General features: G+C 41.1%; 2 protein-coding genes and 1 non-coding gene across 9 annotated transcripts in view; all 3 read right to left on the bottom strand.

Moving 5' to 3' along the window:
• CHUK (component of inhibitor of nuclear factor kappa B kinase complex) overlaps window positions 1–7,426 on the bottom strand; it is a 42,705-nt gene extending 35,279 nt beyond the window's left edge. For 4 of the 5 annotated variants that reach the window (XR_003972844.1, XM_030334527.1, XM_030334528.1 and 1 more), the window contains exons 1-2: window positions 7,272–7,426; window positions 285–379 (exon numbers count right to left, since the gene is read on the bottom strand). Coding sequence is in view for 4 of the 5 variants with exons in the window: in XM_030334527.1 (XP_030190387.1) it covers window positions 285–379; window positions 7,272–7,376 (200 nt within the window). In the remaining variant the exon portion in view is untranslated. The remainder of the gene's footprint in view (window positions 1–284; window positions 380–7,271) is intronic. The other variant, XM_030334529.1, reaches the window with a different exon arrangement.
• A 2,360-nt stretch (window positions 7,427–9,786) lies between these two features.
• Window positions 9,787–17,495, bottom strand: part of CWF19L1 (CWF19 like cell cycle control factor 1) — a 33,740-nt gene continuing 26,031 nt past the window's right edge. For all 3 annotated transcript variants that reach the window (XM_030334818.1, XM_032595185.1, XM_030334819.1), the window contains 4 exons: window positions 14,598–14,807; window positions 13,637–13,756; window positions 13,112–13,209; window positions 9,787–10,222 (listed from right to left, as the gene is read on the bottom strand). In XM_030334818.1, the coding sequence (XP_030190678.1) occupies window positions 10,078–10,222; window positions 13,112–13,209; window positions 13,637–13,756; window positions 14,598–14,807 (573 nt within the window). In that variant the 3' untranslated portion in view covers window positions 9,787–10,077. The remainder of the gene's footprint in view (window positions 10,223–13,111; window positions 13,210–13,636; window positions 13,757–14,597; window positions 14,808–17,495) is intronic.
• On the bottom strand, window positions 13,957–14,104 carry LOC115527859. The gene has a single exon (XR_003973086.1). It is a non-coding gene; the product is annotated as a small nucleolar RNA SNORA12 (small nucleolar RNA).

Genomic DNA, 17,495 nt, shown 5'->3' with positions numbered 1-17,495 from the left:
TTAACTAGAAAGTATAATAGATGAACACTGCCCAATATTCAAAACAAAAAGATTCTGCTCTCAGAGAACGGAGTCTGATAATATCTAGCTGACTTTTAAAACTAAACCTACTTAATCATAATGTGATGTTATTATTTGAAATAGAACATATATATTTGATAAGAAAGAAAAAAAATATGTTCCCAAAAAGATCCTGAGAAGAATGTATTTCTACCCTCCTTCCCTATGATGACATCTGGCTAGGCTGCAGAACTAGGGAAATATAAGTCATCAAATACACTTACTTCTTCATGATCTGGATTTCATGGCACCACCGTTCTCTGTTTTTGGTACTTAGTTCTACACGACATGACTTAATTGCTATTTTGACATCAAGTTCCTGCCAAAATAGAAAATCAACATAGAAAAATATATTAATTAGGTTCTTGTGCAGATTTGCTTGTCATCAAAGACATGCCAATCTGGGGAAACAAAACTCTTTAGCTTTACTAATTAAACAGATTTATCCAAGGCGCTCTTGAGCCATGCTTTTGCTAGGTAAACACTGAGTCGATTAAACCAATGCTTTAAAACTGACCTTCACCTCAGCCTCCATAATATGAAAATCGACAGCAAACATCATACTCAATAGGAAAAAACTGAGAGCTTTTCCTCTAAGGTCAGGAACAAGACAAGGATGTCCATTCCCACCGCTTTTATTCAACACAGTCCTAGCCATAGTAATCAGACCACAAAAAGAAATAAAAGGCATCCAAATTAGCAAGGAAGAAGTAAAACTTTTACTATTTGCAGACGACATGATACTATACACAGGAAACCCTAAAGATGCCACAAAAAAAACCTACCATAACTAACAAATGAATTCAGTAAAGTCACAGGATATAAAATCAATATTCAGAAATCTGTTGCATCTCCATACACTAATAATGAAGCAGCAGAAAGAGAAATTAAGAAAACAATCACGTTTAGGAGCACCTGGGTAGCTCAGACGGTTAAGCGTCCAACTTCAGCTCAGGTCATGATCTCATGGTTCATGGGTTCGAGCCCCAAATTGGGCTCTGTGCTGACAGCTCAGAGCCTAGAGCCTGCTTCAGATTCTGTGTCTCCCTCTCTCTCTGTCCCTCCCCCACTCATGTTCTACCTCTCTCTCAAAAATAAAAACATTAAAAAAAATTTTTTTAGAAAGAAAACAATCCCGTTTACAAATGCACCAAAAATAATAAAATACCTAGGAATAAACTTAACCAAAGAGGTGAAAGACCTGTACTCTGAAAACTATAAAACATTGATGAAAGAAATTAAAGACAACACAAAGAAATCAAAAGACATTCCATGCCCATGCACTGGAAGAACAAATATTGTTAAATTGTCTATACTACACAAAGAAATCTACAGACTTAATGCAATCCCTATCAAAATACCAACAGCATTTTCATAGAACTAGAACAAATAATCCTAAAACTTGTATGGAACCACAAAAGACTTTGAATAGTCAAAGCAATCTTGAAAAATGAAAATAAAATTGGAGGTATCATGATTTCAGATTTCAAGTTATATTCAAAGCTGTAGTAACCAAAACAGAATGGTATTGGCACAAAAATAGATACATAGATACATACATAGATCAATGGAACAAGATCCCAGAAATAAACCCACTATTATATGCTCAATTAATCTACGACGAAGGAGGCAAGAATATGCATTGGGAAAAAGATAGTCTCTTCAACAAATGGTGTTAGGAAAACTGGACAGTTACAAAAGAATGAAACTGGACCCCTTTCGTACACCACAAACAAAAATAAATTCAAAATGGATTAGACATAAATGTGAGACCTGAAACCATAAAAATCCTGAAAGAGAACACAGGCAGTACTTTCTCTGACATCAGCCACAGAAATATTTTTCTTGATATGTCTCCCGAGGAAAGGGAAATCAAAGAAAAAACTATTAGGACTGTATCAAAATTAAAAGCTTCTGCACAGCAAAGGAAACAGCAAAACTAAAAGGTAACCTATTGAATGGGAGAAGATATTTGTAAGTGACATATCTGATAAATGGTTAGTATCCAAAACATGTAAAAACTGATATACTTGAACACACAAAAGACAAATAATCCAATTAAAAAATAAGCAGAGGAGGAGGCCCCCCCCCCCAAAAATAAGCAGAAGACATGATTAGACAGTTCCCCAAAGAAGACACACAGATGGCCAATAGATATGTGAAAAGGTGCTCAACATCACTCATCATCAGGGAAATGCAAATCAAAACTACAATGAGATATCATCTCACACCTGTCAGGATGGCTAAAATAAAAAACACAAGAAACAACAAGTATTGGCAAGGAGATGAAGAAAAACCCCGTGCACTGTTGGTGGGAATGCAAACTCGTGCAACCACTGTGGAAAATAGTATAGAGGTACCTCAAAAAGTCAACAGAACTACCCTACGAATAAGTAATTCCACTACTGGGTATTTACCCCAAAAATACAAAAACACTAATTCAAAGGGATACAGGCACCCCTATGTTTACTACAGCATTATTTACAATAGCCAAATTATGGAAGCAGCTCAAATGTCCATCAATAGGTAAATGGATAAGGAAGATGTGGTATACAATGGAATATCAGTCATAAAAAAAGGAATGAAATCTGGCCATTTTCAACAACATGGATGGAGCTAGAGAATATAATGCTAAATGAAATGTCAGTCAGAGAAAGGCACATACCATATGATTTCACTCATATATGGAATTTAAGAAACAAAACAAGCAAAGAAAGACAAACCAAGAAACATACTCTCAACTATAGAGAACAAATTCATGGTTACTAGAAGGGGAGGTGGGTGGAGGGATGGGTGGAACAGATGATGGGGATTAAAGAGTACACATCATAATAAGCACTGAATAATGTACAGAATTGTTGAATCACTATAATGTACACCTGAAACATAACACTGTATGTTAACTATACTGAAATTAAAATTAAAAACATAATAAAATTTTTTTTTAAAAAGACAGGAGAGAAAATCGTAACAGGTCAAATGCCCAAGAAGATCAGACAGGCATATATATTTTTTCTCTCAGAGGAAAAAAAAGAAAAGTCCTCTTGTATTAACATATTTAGAGTTGAAGATTTTAATAACAATTAAATGAACACTTCTTTATAGAGTGAACTCAAACCTCTTTCACTTTTTTCAGCGATTTAAGAAAAAGTCACACCTGTCACCAAGGTACTTACGGAACTAACAATTTTTGTTTAGAAATACTCAGAAAAGTTACAAGTTATGAAAAGTGAGACTCTGAGGTCTTAAGTTGGCTTGAAAAGAAAAAAATCAATCAAATTTCAAACACATCAAAGCACACAAGTGAAGTGACTGAGGCTGATCCCATTACAGGTCTCTCTCTTTAGAACACTGTCTCCTATATACAGCTAGAAAATTACAAAGACTTGTCTCCCCAACAAACTCCTTTTTGGGCTTAGTCAAAATAGCTAACAAGGGCCCCAGCCTTCAGCATAACTGGAATGAAAAGGATAATTCAGGGCTACCTGGCGTGACCAGCAAGAAATAGTTTTAATATGACCAAACCTAACAACAACAACTCCAAAATTTGTTCCTAATCTTTACATTTCAAATGATATTTAAAAAATACTAACAATGGTTATACTTCTGTTTCTATAACTATAAAATGAACCTAATAGCTCTTGCCTTGGCCTAGTCATTTAGCCAATTCTGACTGAAATTAAGTCCAACCTGATGCACATTACAGGGAACAGCCAGACTTCATCACATTCTGGCAACAGTAAAAATGCAGCCCAGGAATAGCAGTCAGGACCAAACAGGAGGAAAAAAATATAGTATATGGATGAGGAAGCAAGATATAGGTTGTATGGAATATTCTAAATGGGAGCAGAGGGATGGTGAGGGGAACAAGCTAGAGATAAAACAGTCCATGTACAGAGAAAGAAGAAAGGAATTAGGACACACTACAATCTAACCTAACTACAGTCCTCACTCCCTTCAATCTTTCTTTTGTTTTGAGCAGGCACCTGGCTCTAGCTGGGTCCCATGTAAGCTTTTACCACCATGGAGACAATGCGGTACAACCATGAACAACATTAAGCCCTTAAAAATGGGAATATTCCAGAGACAGATAGTGGCGACTGTTGCATAACAATGCGAATGTACGTAATGCCACAGAACTGTACATTTAAAAATGGCAAAAATGGTAAACGTTATTTCTATTTTACCACAATAAAAAATTGGAAAATACAAAGTTAAATTAGTTTGTAAAATATTTCTCAGAGCTTTTAAGATGCTAACGTGGATTATGATTCTCCAAATGAAACAATAGTACATGCAGCATTTACCCAATGTATTTGACCACAGTATCCTTTTTTTTTTCTTTTTTTTTTTTAACGTTTATTTATTTTTCAGACAGAGAGAGACAGAGCATGAACGGGAGAGGGTCAGAGAGAGGGAGACACAGAATCCGAAACAGGCTCCAGGCTCTGAGCTGTCAGCACAGAGCCCAACGCGGGGCTCAAACTCACGGACCGCGAGATCATGACCTGAGCCGAAGTCGGCCGCCTAACCGACTAAGCCACCCAGGCGCCCCCACAGTATCCTTTTTTCAAGGATTAGTTTTTCCAAATACACTTTGAGAAGTGCTACTCTGTTCCCTAGGAAGAATTCTTTGGTTATTTTTGTCATGTTTCCATATAACTTTATAAATAACTTTGTTATATAGGTTACCACATTGTACTTGAGTGTTTCTGTATTTGCCTCTCTCACTACACTTGAAATCTGCTTAAGGGCAGCAAATACTACTTTTGTTGACCTGGGTACCATCAGCACCCAGCATAATAATCAGATAAATAAACCATCTCATATCCTTTTCTCTTCCTCATTGTGATTTAAGTGATGTAGATAAAATACTGAGATGTGGCTTCTACTAAAACCCAAGGATCTTGAAATTTGTTATGGGCCAATTCTAAGTCTGGCTTGGAAAAGTAATGATGCTGTTAGCACAGAGTATTTCTTCTCTTTTCACTATAGGCCCAGGCATCAAATGTCCCAGTTTGGGAGAAGGGCCAGTCTAGACACGTGGAAAGTTCCTGAGAGATTTCTAAGATTCTAGAAGAACCCAAATCTCTTCCATTTAGAAAGTAATGAATTCTAGGGCACCTGGGTGGCTCAGTTGGTTAAGCGTCCGACTCTTGGTTTCAGCTCAGGTCATGATCTCACGGTTCGTGAGTTCAAGCCGCATGTCGGGCTCTGTGCTGGGAGCGCAGAGACTGCTTGGGATCCTCTCTATCTCCCTTTCTCTCTGCCCCTCCCCTGCTTGCTCTCGTGCTCGCTCTCTCTCTCTCTCTCTCAAAATAAATAAATAAACTTAAAAAAAAAGTAATGAATTCCATAGAGACAGAAAGTAGAAAGGTGATTGCTAGGTGGCAGGGGAAGGAGGAAATGGGGAGGTATTGTTTAATGGGTACAGAGTTTCAGTTTGGTAAGATGAAAAAGTTCTGAAAATGGACGGTGGCGATGGTTGCACACCAACGTGAATGTACTTAATGCCACAGAACTGTACACTGAAAAATAGCTAAAAACGGTAAATTTTACATTATATACTTTACCACAACTTTGTTAAAAAAGTGATGTGTTGATCTATCCCCAGTCAGGGACCAAGAAAAGCAGTCACAAAAGCATGCTAATAAGCATCTATTTTTTCTTTTCTTATGACCAGGCTTAGATAACAAGGCCACAGGCAACATTCCATTGGAAGTACTTGGCTCCCCCTTCTCTCTTGGAGTGCCTTATGTCTTCTCTGATGGTGAAAATTATTAAATTTACTGCTTATCTTGCTGTCAAAGTGCTTAATGCCTTAGTCCTTCACCTCCCATTCTCCCTCTCTCCAAGATTGCCTCCTATGCTCAATCTAGAAAGCTGCTTCACAAAACTTCCTCAGTTCTATCAGTGACATTTGCCACTGTGCCCCACAAGCATGTCTATTCCTCCCAGATACTCCCATCTCCCCCCCTACTCCTTAAGACAGCAAATCTTGAATTCAAGTATCTATTCACAGGCCGATTGCAAACATTTTAATAATATTTTCATTGCTCATCCTGCCCCACGTTTTTCACTCAGATTTACCTTTTACAAACAAACACTTCCAGGAACACCACTTTTATCTGGACATTTCCTTTTTTAAGGTCAATTAATAATGGTTAAGATGATGATAATAGTAACAACACAGCAGCAGCAGGAGCTAACATTTGAGGGCTTATCTTAGGCCAGGTTCTGTACTTAGTTTTACAAACATTATCTTATTTAACTCTCAAACAGACCCATGATGTATATAATTATTATAACCATTTTACAGATGACAAAACAAAGGCTATCCTGCAAGGATTATTAGTCAAGGGTCTATATCTCTAAAAGATTTATACGTTATTCAGAAGAGCATGACTCTCCTCAAAGGGCAATGCGTTAGGTGGTGGGGATGTGCAATTGCTCATTTTTCTGGGGAAAGGGTTCATAGCTTTTATAGGTATGTCGAAAGATGCATAGCTCAAACATGATTATTAACTGCTGCTACAATGGTTAAACATTTACAACTAAATCAAAGCAAAATTCTTGAGTCTGATGTTAGCTGTCTTCCACCCACTAGAGCACCTCACACCCAATCTACTTCCTTCCCTTAGGAAGCCATGATCATTTCACCAGCTGATCCTCACACTGTTCCCTACCCAGAAGGCATCCCCAAATCTGAAGCCTACCCGATGCTTCCAAAAGCTTAACTGGGGACCCACCATGAAACCTTCCTTGTCTACTCCAAACCCCTACAGATATCAAGTAGCCTCCAAGCACACGCATGAACACACACATTCCAACAGACAGCCCCCTTCCTCACCCATTCGTGCTCACAATACAAAGCCTTATGTGCATCTGCCTCGCACACCCCGACACTCTACATTCAGAGACACACATACGCACCGTCACACCCGGTAAACAACTTCTCACATCTTGACATCCGTACCAAAAGTTCCCCCTCAGAGCTCTATCTCACACACACTGACCCGGGACCTCAGATACAACCTCGGACTCAGTCACCAGACTCGCAAGCACAGTATCACACACTCACTCACACAGGCTCACCGGACCACAGTGCTGTCCAAAGGCTCACCAACAATCCCTCATGTACTGAGTGTCACTGTGTTCCAAAGACGCTCTGACAAACACCCACCGCCGCTCCCTCTCGCGCCCCACCTCACCCGATGCTGGTACAGGCAGACATTCCCGAAGCCGCCGGTGCCCAGCCGCTCGCGCATCTCCCAGGGCCCGCCCGCACCCGGCCGCAGCCCTGGGGGCCGCTCCATGGGGCGGGAGGGCAAGCGACCTCAGGTTCCGCCGCTGTTCCGAGGCCGGTTCCGGGCCGCCGAGGCTCGCGCGTCTCTCTTCTCGCGAGAAGTTATGCGTCACTTCCGGTAACGGCCACAGGAAAAGCTCTACCCCGGCTTCTCCCGGAGGCGGGCCAGCTAGCCACCAGAGAGGGAGTGTGGGAGGTCGTTTTCAGTCCGTTAAGCCCTCTGGGCATTTTCCTGGCTGAGAGAACCCACATGTTATTCGAGTCTTCAAAACCATAAGCTGTCCAATCCTTTCAAGTCATTTTCTAAATTTCACATCGTCTCCACCCCGTGTACATTTTACCTTTCTTCAAACCTCTGCCATCTATCCTCCAACCACCACCCGCTGAACTGGCGTTGGCAAAAACCACCAATGATTCAAATGTTGCGGAATCCGAAAAACCAGAAAGAATCCTGCACTAGTAGGCCCACTGATGCATTAAGTTTTATAGTCCTTTTATTTTTTTAATGACTGATCATCTGCCATAGACAAGTCAGGCTCAGCCCTTTGTACACCTGTTCCAGGAAATCACTAAAGACAAGGATGTGACGCTGTTATTGAGTAAAGAATGTAACTCCTGATTTCCGGAGCTTTCCCCTAAATTCCTCACAGCACTTGCAGTCAAGCAGTCTTCCATTTATGGGTTTGCCAGCGCAGTAGTTGCTCATTGCGGGATTGTTTTTGATGTGTGATGCAGGGCTTCAGAGGCAAGCTTCAGGAATGCTGCTGGTGCAACAAGAAGTGCTTCCCAGTGGTGGATAGCTGTAGCATAGAAGAACCAGCTTTCCATCTTCACTGAGTCGGTCATATGCCTCAGCCTCACAGAACTTGGGGATCTAGTCGGTCACTCCAAGTATAACAATCAGGGTGGAGTCCAGTTCTCTGAAGAGAACTGTTATCAGTTGCGTTAGGTGGTCATTTGAACCCCTTTGAGATCATGTGCGCTTGGACCATGGTTTGCACAGCCCCACGTGTGGTGATCTCAGTACTTAAACTCCAATTAACATTTTGTGACCCACAATTGTGTCACAACAGATGTCAGTCATATCCTGAGATGCATAAAGGTGGATACAGCATGTACACCACACCAATGTTGCTGGCTGCTCTGAAAGCATTGAATTGGCTTCTGGCAGAGTACATGCGTCTACTGATTCAGAATCCCTGAATAGTGCAACCCGAATGTCAAGCACTGCATGGCACAAACCATGTCATGCTGTTTACGTGTGGTGGCAGATTCTGGGGGCCCATATGTGCTTAGTTGCCATGGAGCTGGAGTATCAGATGTGGAAGTGATGGCAAATGGTACCTCCCAAACATGGAGTTGGGCAGACTGCACAGATAATTGTAGTACCAATTGCCCCTAACAGTGTAAAGCCCTTTGTCTGCTAGGTGTACTGCAAGCTGGCATGGGAGTGTGTCTGATCTCCACTGGTGGGGCCGAATTCTGGGAACACTCGCTTGGAAAAGCTAGGGAGGGATGCTGAGGACCTGAGGATACTGATGAGCGGCTGACCCTAAAGTAGCCATATTTGCAGGAACCAGGTTGTTTCTCATAGTTCAGTTTGAACATCCCCATTCTCAGGGATGCTGCATAGCTTGGTTAGCATCAGGCTTCATGATCTTCCAACTGAGAGTCTGTTTTTTCATGGAGGTAACAATACTTACCTCAGAGACATTTTCTGAGGATTAACACTGTCTGGGCCATAAATGTCCCAATATAAAGGAACAATTATCTTTCTTTTGGCTTCCAAGATATAGCATTCCCCTGTGATCTTTCCTCTCTCTTCTCCATGTACTTGTGGATCACTCTATTTCCAAGGACCCCTTAAACATGGATATGTTTTAGGAGTCGTCTTCATCTTAGGACTGTATTCACCCTTATTTTCATCATTGTCATCATTTCAGCTACAGCCTATACCCTGATGATCCCCAAGCACTATCACCAACCCAGGTCTCCATGCATTTAGATCTGCCTGACAACATACTACGACTCAACACATCCAAAGAAGCAGAACTTCTTTTCGTAAAATCTGTCCCTTCTTTTCCCAATTAGACTGTAAACTCTGGGATAACAGGGACCATGTTGGGACATGACCATACTCCTGGAGCCTAGAAAAATGCCTGGCACATAGGAGTTCAGTATTTGCTAAAGGGCTGAAAGAGCTCTTTTATATCAATAAGATGAATGTTTTAAGACAAAAATGGCAAAGGCTTTGGGTCCTTCTTCACCCTTGACTGTTCAGGGAGAAGCCACCTGTTAGATCCCGGGATAACAGCTGGCCTAAAGCCCCAGACCATATTACACACACACACACACACACACACACACACACACCCCTTCATCTCAGTGGTATAGGTAATATGAACATAAGATGATTCCCATCATGGAAAAGCATTTGGATTTTATTTGATAGTTTAAATGGTTTTGAAAATGCTGATTAACACAAGCTGTACTTGGAGCAGGAAGACAGACATGCTTATTTTAACACAGGATTTTCATCCTAGAAATATTTTCAAAAAAATATTCAATCTTAGGCCTCTTGCTGCAGGTAGGTTCCATGGGAATGCACAAAAGAGAGGCAGAGAAACAGTCCCCATGGGAGACTGTAAGTTCTTTTAAAAACAGGCTACTACTACTTCCTGTCAAGTTCATAAAGTGCCTTTTCCCTTTGCTTAGTCATCCAGAGTAAAGTCAAAAGGCTCAAAATCTTTCCGGAAGCGGCGAGCCAGCATCTCCTCCTCTTCCTTGCTGACCTGACATTGCCTCCAGTCAGACTTGTCAGGAATATTAAGGATGGCTTCGCTGGCCAGTACCTCCCTGCAGAAATAAGTAAAAATGGACAGTATTAGCCAGAAGCCCTCCTCTCTCTATTTCTCTCCAGCTAGAGAGCTCCTCAGCATTACCCAAAGAAGGTATGCAAATTCTTCTTTGTTCAGACCATTTTCTCTTGCCCTGAGCGCCATCCCTGCTATTCTATCAAAATAATACTCATTTTAAGTGACCAGCTCAGGTCCTACCTCCTTCCTAAACCTTCAGACCCTATTTATTTCTCTCTCTCTTCAACAATTTGGAACTACATTATTCGTACTTAGAGTAGCAATACTGACACAGTACAAAGAAGACAGGCCCTGGTGTCAGAAACATCAGAGGCTTACTTCCGTTCCTAGCTCAACCACTTGCTGTCTCTGACTTGAATGGATTACTTCATTGCTGAGTCTTGATTTCCTCACCTATGAAATGCACAATAGAGTTTTGTGAGGTATGGAGATAACACAATCCAGGCACCAAACAAGTTATGAATATATCTTGTCTTAAACTCTAGTTTTGTCATCCCAATTAGAACATGAGTTTGCTGAGGGCATGGTGCAGATCAGGCCTAGTATCCTACCTCACTGACTTTCTGCCTCTCCTAGAGGACTCAGGCATACATAGGCACAACAGCACAGGCTCAATGTCAACAACAACTTATCTTGGCTCTCAAGGCTAAGGAATAACTACATACTAACACATACACTCACATACAGGCTACCTTCTAATTGTCACTGCTCTACATTTTTATTTATTTTTACTCATTTTGATATATTAGAAATAACTCTATTTGGGGCACCTGGCTAGTCTAGTTCAGTCGGTAGAGTGTATGATACTTGGTCTCAAGGTTGTGAGTTTGAGCCCCACACTGGATGTAGAGATTACTTAAAATAATAAAATCTGTTTTTTAAAAACGTAATTCGGTAGATATGATTTTTTAAATTGTTTATTTATTTTTGAGAGGGAGAGAGAGTGTGAGTGGGGAAGAGGCAGAGAGAGAGGGAGACAGGATCCAAAGCGGCCTCTGTGCCGATAGCAGAGAGCCTGACAGAGGGCTCGAACTCATGAACCATGAGATCATGACCTGCGCTGAAATCAAGAATCGGATGCTTAATCAACTGAGTCACCCAGGTGCCTCCCCCCCCCCGCCCAACAAATAAAATCTTTAGGGGCATCTGAGTGGCTTAGTCAAGTGTCCACCTTTGGCTCAGGAGAGCCAAAATAAATCACGAGTTTTCTAAAAGTTACAGGATCTGTGCTCAAGTTCTAGGTCCCTAGGCAAGCTTGAGCCTACTTTTCACCTATAAAATGAAGACAGAACCACCTCTCTTATACAGCGGGGAGAAAAATGTCTTTTCAAGTACTTTGTTAACTATAAAATGCTATATAACTGTATACTGGTATTTTGAAAAATAGTCAATGTTGAAAATACAACAAACTAACATGAGCACAAAATCATTCAGAGAATCTCTCTTGCGGGCTTACGTGCCAGTGTGTATCTGCAATTATGTGCCTATGGCATCAGTGTCCACATCTGCATCTGTTGCTAAGGCAACAACAAAAGATAATGTCAGATGTTTGAAGTCCCTAATCATACCTACTCTCACTTATCAGTATCTTTTTGAAAATGTAGATAACTGTATTTCCTGGACTTACCCAATGGTAGCAGTCTCTTGGAGGCTTCCCAAGTTAGTCCAAGAAGGGTTCAAAGTTGACTCAAAGCTCAATTCTTTTTTTTTTTTTTAAGAGAGAGAGAGTGGTGGAGGAGCAGAGGGAGAGAGCCTCAAGCAGGTTCCGCACCCAGCAAAGAACCCTACACAGGGCTCGATCTCATGACCATGAGATCATGTCTTGGGCCCAAATCAACAGTCAGACATTTAACCAACTGAGCCACGCAGGCACCCTAAAGCTCAGTTTGAACTAGGGAAGGAAACAACTACACATCAGACAATAGCATCACATAGCCTGTTCTGCACATCTTTTTGCTTCTCCATACTCTATCTTCACATTTTTTGCTCTCCATACTCTATTCTTTCTAGCCAGCAACTTCCTGTCTTTTGTCAGCCTAGGTGATGCCACTCCCTACATGGTTTCATAGTCATGTTCTGTCTGATATGAGGAACATAAATGAAGCCTCATCTAGGCCTTAGGACACTACAGAATAAGGAGGTTAAAATCTCATGTTTAGGAGATCAACGTACCTGGGTTCGAACCTACCATATGTGCTCAGGGGCAAGCTACCTAATCCCTCTAGAGCCATATTGTCCACTTACAGGAATCACTAGCCAGATATAGCAATTTAAATTTTAATCCTAATTAAAATCAAGTTAAAAATTTAGTTCCTCAGTAGCCACATGTGGCTAGTGATTACTGTATAGGACAGTACAGATATAAAGCATTTCCATCATGGCAAATTCTACGGATACAGCTCTAGAGCCTCATTTTCCATTTTGGTAAAGTGGGATGACAGTACCTATCTTACAGAATTGGGAAGATTAAATGAGGAAATGCGTGTAAAGCTCTTGGCATAGTACATATGCTCAATTAATGGTAGCACTTCAGTCCTTTGGGCTAGAAGGCCCACACCCCGACATTTGCCCTCTAAATCTCTCAGGCTCAGTGTCAACCTTTTCTTAAAGCCTTTCACAAAATAGAAATAACTCTCCCTTTTCTGAATTTCTAAAGTTCACTGTTCCTCAGAACTTTGTTACGGTACTTTTCACATTCTGCACTACATTACTGCCACGTAAGCAAATATGTGACTTGCCCTAAGACAAGGTTCCTTGGGGCAAGGATTGTTTCCTATTTGGCTTTTTATTCAACTGTCTATGCATCCCACTAATCTGTTCATAATAGATCTCGGGAAAATACATTTAAAATAAGGAAAAGTATACAAACCTTCCAAACTGCAAAGGAAAATTCTTTTTAATTCTATGGAAAAGCTTCTCTCCTGTGTCAAGTTCAACATAAAAATATGCTGCTCCTGGCTGTGCAATCTAGAGTGAACAGAGTTGTATGAGTACATATCATAGTACTTTAAAAATGTGAAACCTAGCTCATCTCTTTTAAGCTTTAATTTGGCAACAAATTCAGTCCAGAAGTCCAAGAAAAAGGATGTGAACAGTACAGACCCCAAGGTACTTAGTGGAACAGAGTTTTGCAAAGATATTACAAAGATCCTCCCAGTGGAACTTCGAAGTTCCTGCCTTAGGAAAGATCTAATTTTTTGCTCTTCCCAGGAATGACTAAGGCATTGCTTTAATGCCATCCTCATCACCAGTCTAATCAGCATCCCATGCCCTAGGTCCAAACTGTCTACCTGCCTATTGAACATTTGTGGAATGCCTTGATAGTACCTCAGGCTCGACATATCAGAAACCACATTTTTACTACTCCTGGAACGTCCTTCCCCTCCTGTTTTACCTGCTTGATGTCAGAGTGTTCTGGGATTTCCAACAGTTCTATCTGTTGTTGCTCTGCCTGGGTAACGAAGGCATCTTTAATGTCATCAGTAGTGCAGCGGCTGAGTGGCACAGGAATGACCTGAGGTGGGGGGGTGAGGCGGGTAGATAGGAGAAACTCTTTGTACAGGTCCCAGAGAAGAAGTGCCTCCTGCACAGTCCCCGAGAAGTAGCAAATCCATCACAGGGGTGGACAAATACCCCTCAGCAGAGATTTTCCTCAAGCCAGCCAGGCTTGTGTCAGCCTGTCTGTAAGGACTTAAACTTATGAGATAGCTTGCCACATGTGGGAGCCAATCCCTGATGCAGGAAAGGCTAGAGAGAGATCTCTCTGTCATCAAGCCCTTGCCAGCTCCTATATAATATATGTGGCAGCGTCAGGCCCATTTGAAAATTTAACAAATGTGCCAGAAAGAAAACCACCACAACCACAAACGAATTATCCATAAACAGTCTCCAAATTTCTGAGCTGATAGCCCCATCAAAGCTCTGGGACTATTTCTCACCTTTAAGACTTCACTTATGCTGGGCCTCACACAAATACCTACTCTGTTCCAACTCTACCTAACAAGGCCCAAATGTTTCTTGAAGTCTTCCTCAACTATCCCTTCCTTTTCTAAACAAAGCACTTACTAACTGTGTTGGCCCACTCATACGGACCATGCACTTCCCTGTGGAATCTCTGGATTTATTACCAGAGACTCTTTAACCTTTTAAATGAACACTATTCAAATATTAATATGAAAATTTGTAGTAGGTATTTTCAATATTAAACATTTAAATATTAAAACTTTAAGTATTTCATTTCAGATTGGAATCCTGTATTTAAATATTCAATAATAAATAATAGATGTCATTTAAATATTTGTCAACATCCACGTCCTCATAGGGTCCTTCCAAGTCCCTGGGTGGAGACCACCTACCTGTAGCTGGAGGTGATGGCTCTTATAATTTCTCTCAAACAGAACACACCGTTTCCCTCGACTCTTAAAGAACCGCCTCAGTGTCACCTTGTACTTCTCCACCTCTTCCACCACCTCAGCTGAAAGCTCCACCACTGACTGGTAGTGCCCAATGGGTAGGATGAGGACGTGGTCATCAGATAAGCCTCCTTTGGCCAGGGCAAGGTAGCACTAAAGAGAAAGCACACAGAATCAAGATACCAATGCCACAGGTATGATTCTTCAGGGAGAAAAGCCTGTACAAAGAGTGAGCATGAGGGTGTAGAAAAAGTGTTGAGAGGCTATTAACAGAAACTCTCTGACAATAAAAACCTGCTTTTAGAAGTTATAACAAGAACCTGGTGACGAAGAAGATTAGATGTAACAAATCTCTATCCAGCTATCAAATGAACTGGGAGCAAATGAATGGCACACAAATGGGCTTTTGGCTTCAAAACCCCCAAAACTTAAGGAGACCAGAACAACAAATAATCGGCTTCCCAGGCTCCAAACTGGAAAACAATTTTTCAGTTATTATGGACTTCAACCACAGAAAGACACCACTTCATTTCAAAATGACCACTTTCCCTATGCTAACATCGAATCCCACACCCCACTCCTAAATACACCCTCTGGGCTCACAAAAAAGGCTAAGATGTCATGATTAGCATCCAGTGTCCCTATAGCCTTAAGCTGCTGCCTAACCTCTACAAAATTAAAGCAAACATATAACCTAATGGGGTGGAAGGAAGAAGCAGAAACCTCAAACTCGGACATATCCAAAGAGGTAGAAAACCATGGTTCCCAACAGTGGATGTCAGCAGCTAAACAGCAACTAAAACTATCTCTGTCAAAACCAAACATGCAAGACTTCTCCACACTTAGACACTCTCTGAAAGAAAAACATTATGAGTAGAGAAATGGCCAGTGAATATCAATGCAGGTGAATGTACTAGAGCTTTAGAAAAAGCAATCTGACATTTCCTTTTAGTGCTGTGAGTTCAAAGTTAAGACTGAAGGAAGGAGTAATTTATTATTAACACTGAGAAAATCTAATAGAAGGGCAGAAGAGGTATCAGAAACAAACTAAAGCATGATCATCCTTGATTTACTTGGCATAGAGGACCAAGCACATCTACAAACTTAATCTTCCAGATGACTAAGATTCATTGAAACTTCATTAAGTGCTCATTTTCTTCATTTTTACAACTATTTTTGATTGTATGCTTTAAAAGGTTACTCTTGAAGCCTGAGTCTTCAAGCCTTTTCTTTATGTCAAAGGGTCACTACCATAAACATCAGTTTTCATATTGTAACAACCAGGTTTCTAGTCCAGACTAAAAAGCACCCCTCGCCCCAATGCGGTACCTCCCAGTTCTTGTGAACAATTTCATATTTGTCCAATCTCCTCCTCCTCTCAATTTCTCTCCTTTTGTTCTGTACTTGAATTATCTCTAAAAATGTGTAAATAAGACCTGGATAAATGTTTCTCCCATAAGTAAAATACATCAATTATTTTGGACTCTTAGCAGTGCTTCCCTCATTTTACTAGTTTGTGGTCATGGGCCATTAGCACAGTTCCATGTATATCCCTTGAGGAAGGCACAGCAAAGACAGAGAAAGCCAAGACAAAAATGTAGTGAGAGGAGATCAAGAGGAATGGTTGCAGGGAGGAGATTCTAAATCCTCTGCCAGATACCCAAAGGTCCCAGAGGTTCCCAAGAAGTTTCTACTAGACAAAGAGCAATGTAAGAGCAATGAAGTGCAGACTTGAATACTGGGCAGGCTCTAGGCTAAAATTTTCATATGGCCTCCTACTTGGGGTGCTGGGCTGGGCCACAAATAAGACCTGAGATATTTTTTGCCTCTCCAGCTTCAGGCCTAGATGAAAAGGAAAAAGGTTTCCTTGATCATCCCCTATGCACATACCCTAGGCTAGATAACCCTGGGCAATTAAAAGGTGAATGGAAAGGAAAGATCAATTTTCCCTGAGGCCTACAGCAGCCCTGAGCTAAGTCACCTATTCCAAATCTCTCTTCCCCTGTGTGCCATTTTGAACTATTGAAGCTTCCCAAACAGAAGGCAGTCCAAAGCCTGCCTACCTTACAAGTTGTATGGGCGAGAAGAATGGCATGAACTAATCCAAAGAGGAAAACAAGGGCCAAGAGAGATAATCCATAAAGGGCGTTCCTGTAAAACCAAAAACTTTTCAAGTTTGCTTTTCTTCCCACTGAAGAGTTCATCCACAGACTCCATGACTCAATTAGGTCACAGGCCTTGACCCCATTAGGGCTCCCCCTAGAGACAGGGGAGTGTGCCGATAATCGAGACAAAAATTTAAACGTAGAAGACTGGGACTCTTCAGTCTGAAACTATAAAGGCAGACAGAGATGTGACTAAAGAAGTAAAGAATGATGAAATCGAGACTCTGGTCAGTCTGTAGGAGGCCACGATAAAGGGCCCTGAGATAGGATAAGTTGAGGAAATGGTCACCCTCAGAAACCAAAATAAGAATAAATCAATGAAAAAGAGATGAAAGTCTCTATTTTGCAGAAGCACTACACACTAAGAAATGTTCTGTAAATATTGCCATCATAGGCCACAAGAAACAGCCAATTCCTGTTTCAGGTAACTAGGGTGTAACTGTAAACCTAAGAACTAAGCTTTCTTCATTCTAAGTGAATGAAGAACGATAAGGGTCTACACAGATCCCAGGAAAATGGGTCAAAGACCAGTATTATTCAACATCTAAACAAGTCCTGCCCAAGGAAAAGTATCTGGGGAAGTCTCAAATAGGACCACTTTACAGTAAGACACACATAATTCATCAGAGTTTCCACAGCCTGAATAAAATCATCCTCAAGATCATCCAGTTATTTG

Source organism: Lynx canadensis, chromosome D2, assembly GCF_007474595.2.
Source record: "Lynx canadensis isolate LIC74 chromosome D2, mLynCan4.pri.v2, whole genome shotgun sequence".
NCBI classification, from domain to species: Eukaryota; Metazoa; Chordata; class Mammalia; order Carnivora; family Felidae; genus Lynx; species Lynx canadensis.
The sequence above is the reverse complement of the archived record's forward strand: the minus strand, read 5'-3'. Positions and strand labels throughout refer to the sequence as shown.